General features: G+C 44.0%; 1 protein-coding gene across 1 annotated transcript in view; it reads left to right on the top strand.

Annotated features, from left to right (window-relative positions):
• Positions 1-10,000, top strand: part of pex7 (peroxisomal biogenesis factor 7) — a 152,845-nt gene that overhangs the window by 30,870 nt on the left and 111,975 nt on the right. Inside the window, 1 exon segment of the mRNA XM_065963816.1 lies at positions 1,057-1,112. Coding sequence (XP_065819888.1) covers positions 1,057-1,112 — 56 coding nt within the window.

Raw genomic sequence — 10,000 nt, 5'->3', positions numbered from 1 at the left:
CAAACAAATCCAGAGCATTCAGGAGCAGAATCTAAAGTTAGAAGGAGGACATACTGGCTGCTGCATTGTTGTCAGAGAAGCCAGCACTTCAAGATAGCATGTTTCCTTAATGATCAGAGAGTAAGATACCTTTATCATCTCACTCTCTACACAGCTCACTGATTGGACCTTTCTGCTGTCAGACAAAGAAAGATGCAGATAAGTTTCCCCTCATGCTTCTCTGTCTCATGTTATATTTGTTTCTTTTGCTTCAGTAACATGATTTTTGTAGATGTAAGCGACAAAGTAGCTCTATAATTAACTGAGAGAGAGAGTGAGTGAGGTGTTAAATGAGGCGGAGAGAGAGAATGTGCTCGATCAGAAAGGTGAAACCGTCAGAATCAGAGAGGGGGAACAAACCCCACCAATGAATTCATTTAAGAGTGCTTCTCCGACTCTCTGAGGCACAATCCTGGAAGTGCTGAGCAAGAGACAAAGAGGCTGAACTGTCTGAGTTACCCCCCCCCCCCCCCCCCCCCCCCCCGAGACATTTTCTTTAACTAGGATGTTCACAACTTATTTTACAAGACGAGGGGAACCTTCTTCAAAAGACGACTTCAGTAAAAAGACAAGCTGTGAGGAGAGGAAAGTGTGACTCAGCAGGTCACTGCTTTGTGCTCAAAAAGCTCCTTTGAGTCTTCGTAAAAAAAACGACTTCTTTAACAGAGTTCTTTGATTGTTTGTGAAAATGTTTTAGGCAGCTGGCTTCTAGAACAAAATGTCTTTGGCCCTGTTTCCATCTAGTATTTCTGAGTGCCAGCGTCTTTTTTTAAGTTATTTTCAATGAGTAGAGAGCGTTCCCAGCAGCAGGCGGCCGCCCGGAGAAAAAGTGAAGCAGAAGATAACTCTCATAACCTAGCAGCAACGAGCGCTCGTGATTTCTTAAATTAATTTCTAAAAAAATATGTCACTGTCACAATAAGAGACCCCTCCTTCTGTAAGATGATGTTGATTGGTGCTATTGGATACAGAGCCTCTTGAACCTAACTCTGAGCTGTTTTATTCCTCCTCCTGCAGTTCTCTCCGTTCAGCGGGACGATGTTGGCGTCCTGCTCGTACGACTTCACTGTCAGGTAAGAGCCACTCTGCTCCTTTTTATTTCTTTCCTCAACAGCACTCTGATCATGAAGCCCGGCGTGGGTTCTCGTCTCTGAAAGATCTTTGAATGAGTAAAGATTTACAGATTTAACTCGCTCAGGATTAATGATCCGTGGAAATGAACGAGGTTTAACAGTTTTAGATTAAAACGTGTTTGCACAAAGTCGTTGATGTTAAACATTAGGAGAGGAAACCCCCGCAGAGCGTCTTCTTAAACATCTCAGAAGGAAATGAAGATGACACACATGAACAAACTCTATCACAGATGTCTCTCCTTCTTCATGATCCAATCTAATGTCTCCACACATCCACTGGTTTTCATTTATTCTCCTGCAAGCACCCACTCAGAGTAATTGGAAAAAAGAAGCTGAAGTGTAAAAATCCTGCAGTTCCTGGAGTGTCCACTAGAGGCTGGCTGCAGAAGCACAGGAAGTCACATACACACCCATTCTAAAAAGCCTGTTTTTACAGCAGAGATGAACATGTTTACAGCCTGGTTCAAGAAACCAAATAGGTGTGATTAGCTCATGTCTGGATGGACACACACTGTACGGGGGGTGAATGTTTTGATGACTCATCAGTTTTGATTTGATGAAGGATAAGAGTTATTCACAATAAGGCGTGTAGCTGACCTGATTGACAGGTGGGCGCGGTGTAACGGTTTGTCAGGAGGTTTAAAACCCGCCTCAGCTCCAGCTCTCAGCCTGTCGTTAGGTTGACTGAAAGTTAGACTGAGACAGCATTTCCAGCATGGAGACCGCCATCGATGGAACTCCAGCGCCCCCTGCAGGGACAGACGGGGGACATCAAGAACATGAGTAAAGAATGAAAGTCTTCCTGACACCTGAATCAGCGTTTTAAAGGGACATAACAGACGCTCCTGAAGAAGCTTCTGGAGGTGGTTTCCAGCGAGGAGTCGTGTTTCTGCACGCGATGGTTTTCTTTCAATTTCCAACCAGAGTGACACGGATGGCGTTGGCGTAGAAGAGGTGATGAGAGAGAGAGCACGCTGAGGGTAATGTGTCATAAAGCGAGCTGGTGTGTGAGATGGAGAGAAAGATGGAGATGAGATTTTCCTTTATTGAGCTGCAGAGACTCACTTAATAAAAATCTCTAATATCAAGCACGACTGCCCCTGAATGTCTCATTATAACACGTTCCCTCTTCCTCAGCAGGGGGTCCTTGTGAGTGTTCTGCAGCTGTAGGTTAAAGGGGAGTCCCTTTTTGTCTCATACCTAGACTCTGTTTGACATATTTAAGGGTCTCAGTTCTTCTCAACGGGCTCCAGGAACGTGCCCAAGATTTGAAGCTGTCCTTCAGAATCAGAATCAGAATCAGAATCAGAATCTGGGTTTATTGCCAAGTACATTTACACATGGTGTATTGGTGCTAAACAATTAACAAGGAAATAAAGCAGAACTAACAACAACTTAAATAATACAGTATAAGAAGATATTACAATATATAAAAAATATAAAAATAAAAAACACAAAATGTACAAAAGAGCAACAATATGAAATCCCCTTTAAAAAATCATTTTAAAGCTGGATTTAATGGAAGCCAGGCTCTCGAGTAGACGGCGCTCCCCCAACCTTTAGCGAGGTGATCGGGCTCTTCTACCACCCGACGTCACTGACGCCCAGCCTCCACCATCTGACTGTGTCGCCCCCTCAACCACCGCCGTCCGTTTTTTGGTGCTACACACATCCTGCGGTTGAAGAATATATTTTATTTTCATTTTTATGAACCAATCGGGTAGTAAAAACATTCTCTGTCTCCAGTTTGTTCATGGTCGTACATTTAATATCTTTGGGTTTTGGTCGGTCGGGGCTCAATAAACAATTAAAAAAATGTCACCTTGGGCTCTTGAGGAGTGTCGTGGATTATTATCTGACGGATCAATCAATAATGAAAACGACCTTTACGGCAGAGTAATGATGTAAGAAATGTTTTATGTTACCTAAAGGTCCAATCAGTGAGCTGTGTAGAGAGTGAGATGATAAAGGTATCTTACTATCTGATCATTAAGGAAACATGCTATGTTGAAGTGCTGGCTTCTCTGACAACAATGCAGCAGCCAGTATGTCCTCCTTCTAACTTTAGATTCTGCTCCTGAATGCTCTGGATTTGTTTGGACCAGAGAAGGTAGGCGCTTTTAAGACCCCCCCCCACACGGCCTGCGTTTTGGACGCCCCTCGGTTTGCCAGATATGAGAGCAGTTATCAGGTCAACAGGTGTTGCAGTGATGGAAGCGGTCAAGAGAAGTGGTTCAGATAGAAGTGATTGTACCCGACCTAAAAAGCCTCTGCATGTTTCTAATAAGCTCCACGAGCAGAAACGTGCTCAAACTAGGATCAATATTGGAGATGCTTTTGAAAAATGGAGAGAGGTTAGAACACAGAAAGGTTTACAGACCCATGCAGAGCTGGATAAACACTGAAGCTTCAGAGTCCACCACATGGTGACCTGAGTGAACATCCACTCTAGAGAGGAGGGGGGGGGAGAGCGCTCTATGATGTTTAGAATTTAGACTGCAGTACACATTTTAAACACTAGGGGTCAGCGTCACATACTGCTCCTTTAATTCACTCCCTTCTTTAGTTGAGAACTCTCTTCTCAAAAGATGAAGGGTTGATTGTTGCAGCGCTAAAAGAGAGGGGATAGAATGAATAAACGTCAGGTCTTGGTTACGTCAAACGACAGAGAGAGAGAGAGAGAGACAGAGAGAGAGAGAGAGAGAGATGGAGGACGTCAAACGCCGATGGGAGAGAGAGGACGGCTGTAAGATGAATGTGCACAGAGTTGGCTTTTGGCCAAACGCTGTGTTTTATTGATCTGTGCTTTCATTGGCTCAAATACTCTATGCTGAGTACTGATTTCATTACAGGCTGCCCCGACACACACACACACACACACACACACACACACACACATACACAGGGACATCACCACCTGCCATATCATCGTAGTTTTTCACCTGTAGCTGCAAAAGAAAACAGAGTCTGTATTTATAATCTTTAGAAACAAATCAGAAAAATTCAAAAACAGCCTTTTTTTGTTTCCAGAGAAGAAGCCTGCGGGCTGCAATAACTGAAATGATTCTTAGAGATAATTTATGAGTGACATTATTTAGAATGCTCTGCCTCTCTCTGATGCAGCTCCACAGTAACATCTGTGTTTACGACAGAGCAGTGTGTCAGAGATGGTCTGATGGATCAAACCGTCTTAGAGCGCCCAAATAATCATCAAGAAAATGAACAGGATTTTTACTTCCTGAACCACACTGTTGATCCTCATTCGTCGTAAGCACAAAGCCGGGGTGCTGAAGATATTCATACAGCGTGGTAAATACTGTGGCGCAGTTATCGCCCACTCTCAGCAGATGGTAACGTTTCCACTCCAAGGACCTTATTCACAAAAGGGACAGTGCAGCTTTGGCGTCCGCTAAACTTGTGCAAATGAGTCGAAAAGACACGTTTAAAAAAAAAATCAGGATTAGATGAAAGCGATCCAGAGACAGACTTTTTAAAGGATTACCAAATCTGGATTAAAAGTGCTCTAACTGGGACTTCATACGACATGCTTTGACCGCGGTGGGCGCAAAAAAACAAAAAACACACAGACTGAAAGATCCTCTGATTTGATTGACAGGTGGGCGCGGTGTAACGGTTTGTCAGGAGGTTTAAAACCCGCCTCAGCTCCAGCTCTCAGCCTGTCGTTAGGTTGACTGAAAGTTAGACTGAGACAGCATTTCCAGCACGGAGACCGCCATCGATGGGACTCCAGCGCCCCCTGCAGGAACAGACGGGGGACGTCACTCAGGCTTCAAACATTCATTCTGAGACAGATCAGAGTCACAGAGCCGCCCCTGAAACTGAAAATAAAGAGTTATTAAAATCTAACACAGGAGAAGTTTCCTCAGCGGGTTTCATCACAAAGTCGTGCAGAGAAACTTCTTTAAACACGCTGAAAGCGCTGAGAAGTCGGTGTATCTTTAATTTAATCTCACACTCTGTCTTCTCTGTTATTAACCCCGCCCACTGTCGGCTCTCTGAGATAATCCCTAATCCGTTCATTACTGCAGTGAAAACACAGTTTCAGCCACTTCCATCTTATCTGATTTAAACATTATGAATGGGACGGAGCGAGGGCTGCAAATGATGCTGCAGTCTTCAGTGTTTGTCATGCATGTATGTGTGTAAGTGTGTGTGTGTGCTTCCTTCCTTAGCAACATCACGTACGTTTGTTTAGTGTTAAAATATCCGAACACAAACGGTACCCTGCAGCTAATCATCACCTGTTCTCCACTTGTGTCCAGCCTGAGTGTGTGTGTGTGTGTGTGTGTGTGTGTGTGTGTGTGTGTGTGTGTGTGTGTGTGTGTGTGTGTGTGTGTGTGTGTGTGTGTGTGTGTGTGTGTGTGTGTGTGTGTGTGTGTGTGTGTGTGTGTGTGTGTGTGTGTGTGTGTGTGTGTGTGTGTGTGTAAAGCTTCTAAGCATCGATCATGACTGACTGCAGGACGCTCTAATTACATCATTAACTCGTCTTTTTACATCATTAGCCACCAGTCTCTTCTTCCTCCGTACCTTAGAGGTCTTTCTTCTTTTTGTGTGTTTATGATAACTCAAATTGTTGAAGTGCTGGCTTCAATGCAGCAGCCAGTATGTCCTCCTTCTAACTTTAGATTCTGCTCCTGAATGCTCTGGATTTGTTTGGACCAGAGAAGGTAGGCGCTTTTAAGGCGACCCACACGGCCCCCGTTTTGGACGCCCCTCTGTTTGTCAGATATGAGAGCAGTTATCAGGTCAACAGGTGTTGCAGTGATGGAAGCGGTCAAGAGAAGTGGTTCAGATAGAAGTGATTGTACCCGACCTAAAAAGCCTCTGCATGTTTCTAATAAGCTCTACGAGCAGAAACGTGCTCAAACTAGGATCAATATTGGAGATGCTTTTGAAAAATGGAGAGAGGTTAGAACACAGAAAGGTTTACAGACCCATGCAGAGCTGGATAAACACTGAAGCTTCAGAGTCCACCACATGGTGACCTGAGTGAGGGGGGGGGGGGGGGGGGGGGAGACAGCTCTCTATGATGTTTAGAATTTAGACTGCAGTACACATTTTAAACACTAGATGTGAAAAGTGAACTCAACATATCTCTGACATCTTTTCAATCTGAGTGCCGACTCATCCACCTGTTGGTGTGCTCAGCTTGTGACACCTTCCACTGTGTACACACACACACACACACACACACACACTAACACACACACACCTGCTTCAACAGGACTTCCTGTGTGTTTAGACGCTGGTTGTGACACATTGATCAAATCCACCTGCTCACACAAAGAACAAAACATGAGCGCGCATACAGAACACTCGTATAAGCAAATACATCCGAGCGCACACTGAGTTCTGTTTATCCGCTCTCATACCTCATTTCCTTTCTTTTTTTTTTAATGGTAGTCTTCACATTCTGAGTTTTGGAGTGAAGCATTATGGGAGAATCCCCCGACACATGTTGTGCTCTGTTTTGGATTCATCAGCGCTCCTTAATGCTCTCTGATGTTTTTCAGCTCAGGGGGTTTCCAGAGTAACTCACATTTAATGATCTCATGTGTCACTTTATCTAACGCACAAAACAACGAGACCATGAAACAAAAAGTTTCAAACAACAAAAGAACACGATGAGATAAGACTCAGCGAGCAGCGACCTCTGTTAAGGCTGAAAACATTGACATTTAAATCCAAGCAGCACGATTACATCAGGTAGATTTCCATACAGCTGAAAACATTTGTGCTCCTGATAGAAGGATGTTTGTGAATCCTTTGAGGATCTGTTACAGATGATCCATTGGGATTGTTTGGCTGGCTGCACACAACTTGGAGACCAGAAACATGAGGACAGTTTCAACTGATGTTTAACATTGTGATCCTCTGAACGCACACAGTAGACGAATGTAAACAAAAATGGAGGACGATCAATTCTACAATTCACTGAGCAGACTCTTTTCTCCAAAGCGACGTACATCAGAGAGTAAGAACAACACAAGCAAGGATCTAGAAAAAAGGGAACAATGTGAGTAAGAGCAATACGATCAGCTTTGAGTCTGATTGGACACACAGGTGCTGACAGAAGTGACCAGAGGCAAAGCACAACATTGAGGCAGTTCTTGAGGCTCTAATCAGTATAGAAACCATCTTATAAGTCCGTCGTTATCAAACAAAAACCATCGTCATTGAACATCATCATCATCAATAATATGGAGAACCATCATCATTAAGTAGTAGGTATTCATGAAAGAGCTGGGTCTTTAGCTTTTTCTTAAAGGTGCAGAGGGACTCTGCAGATCACATGGAGTTTGGAAGTTCATTCCACCACCAGGGGGCGACAGAGGAGAAGAGTCTATCGATCAATGATTTAAAAAAAATACAGAGTCTGTCGAGTCTGAAACTGAGAGAAGACAGAATGAAAATGCTTTTGATTCCGAGGCCGAGACGTTCAAAAGTGGTCTCGAAAGGTCTTGAGACCAAGATCGATTTATTTATTTATTTTTAGACTTTTTTTGGGGCATTTTGTGCCTTTATTGGAGAGATAGACAGTGGATAGAGTCAAACACCATAGAGAGAGAGGGGAATTACATGCGGGAAAGGAACCACAGGTCGGATTTGAATCCAGGCCGCCCGCTTGGAGGACCACAGCCTCCATACATGGGGTGCACGCTCAAACCACAGCTCCACTAGCGCCCCACCCAAGATGGATTTCGAGTACTTCAACACCAGTGTAGTCCACTTTAAGGCTCTGACACACCAAGGAGATCATCGCAATAGGTGAGCGGTCGTTGCTCTAGTTTCGCGTTGTGTCGCTCCGTCGCAACCTGTCGGCCCCCGTCAACCTTTTTTACCCGATTCAACATGTTGAATCTGCCTCGGTCTGCGCATCGGTGAGAGGATCTCTCTGATTGGCTTTTGGGAGGTTTCATTTCTCTCCAGCTCTCCTCTCAGGTTCAGTAAAGCCCCTTGAGCATGTCTCTGTAGTCCTCCATGCTTTCACCCATTAGTGAGGTTTCTCCTTATTTGTCTCCTCCTCTTCTTTTCTTTTTCCACTAAAAGACCAAGAACTGACAACACCAGCACATCTTCTACTTGTTATCAGGACATTATTCTCCATTAGTAGACCACCTATAATACAGTGCTGTGAAAATGGTATTCTCGTATCATAACAACAGACTACCGCCCCCCCCCCTGCTGGCATGGAGAGTTATTTCCTCTCACACATGGTGGTTGGCTGTCGGCTATAGTCTTTGCGGTGTGTTCAAGTGCAACTTTTTGACCTAGATGAGAGGCCTTCATCACCACTAGTTCTTTGGCGTCTGCTTGTGCGTCAGGACTTGAGGGATCTACCACGTGTGATCCGTTGGATTGTTTGGGTCAAATTTGCAGAGTCTTTGGTTTGGTGATGGAAACCTGTTAAACTACAACTCGCTCTTTTCTGGTCGTCTCTCTCTTTGAGAGAACAGCGTGTACGTAGATACCTGTGGACACGGAGCTCACTGAACACAGTAGCTGAGGTCATGTTTTTCTTTTTGAAACAGCGGGGTTGGACGTCCTCTGTTTGCTTTAGATAAGGCGCTCCCTGCAGCCTGCGTGTTTGTGTGACTGTTAACATTAATTTCCTGTTGTAATAAAAGCATCACCGAGAGGACCAATAATCACTTTCTCCCCCCGCCCCCGTGTCCTCGTCTCTCTCCTATACCCTCCCTCCTCCGCTTCTTTCTCCACCTGCTGTGACTTAATGAGTTTCACAGTAATAGTGAGACACACACACACACACACACACACACACAAAGCTGACAGGTGAATGGACAGTTCCACAGAATCAAACACAATAGAAGCTAAATAATTACCTCCCATGGAAAACTGCAGACAAAGGCAGCGCGGGGCTCGTTTGTACAAATAACACGGTGTGTTTGTCTAGCTGGGACACACACACACACACACACACACACAACATACACCATCTAAACCTATAATCTGGATCACACAGTTTCCTTCTGGATAATAAATAGATCATCAGACGGATCTCACCTCCTCTCCTGGAAGTTTATGTTCGACCTGCAACAAACGGCCATTTTTTCTCACTCTTGTTTATTTATTTATTTGATTTATTTATTTTGTTTGTTTATTTATTTATTTATTTATTTTTTATTATTTATTATTTATTCATTAATTTTTATTTATTATTTATTTATTCATTCATTTATTTTTTTATTTTTATTTTTTATTTTTTATTTTTTATTTTTATTTTTTATTTTTTATTTTTTATTTTTAGAGAGTCAAATTGAGTCTGTCAGTCGTCTCGTTTGTTCCACTTTCATTCCAAAACCCTTAGAAGCTCTATTCAGACTGCCGTTTCAAGACGCCATATTTACTTCCCTTTGAGGTTTCTCCTTCAATCTGAAAGTCAGGAAGGTGTATTGTGGGGACGTACCGATCCTCCCCGTTCTGTGCCATCTTCAGAGGAAGTGAGACGGGATCTGGGGTGCACGTACGACTGAATGGTTTACGCCGGACGAGCATGGCGCTTCCTGCCAAGCATGGCGCTACACCGGGGCTAGGGGGCGCTATAGCCCCATCACAAATCTGTCCAGTTAAGCCCCCTCACAGACTGGAAAACTGGAAGAAAAAAAAAGAATTCCTGGCGCCCTCCACTGTTTCCTGCCAGCGTTTCTTTCACGGCCGGGGGGGGGGACCGTTTAAACAGACGTGCCTGCTGCCGTTGCCATGGTGATTACAGACTCACTCTGTCACTTTTTTTTGTGCAGACACAATCAGGAAGAAGAAAAAAGAAAAGTCCAGGAGTCAGTCAG

The sequence above is a fragment of the Labrus bergylta genome, chromosome 15 (assembly GCF_963930695.1).
Source record: "Labrus bergylta chromosome 15, fLabBer1.1, whole genome shotgun sequence".
Taxonomy (NCBI): Eukaryota; Metazoa; Chordata; class Actinopteri; order Labriformes; family Labridae; genus Labrus; species Labrus bergylta.
This window is presented reverse-complemented; position numbering and strand designations above follow the sequence as displayed.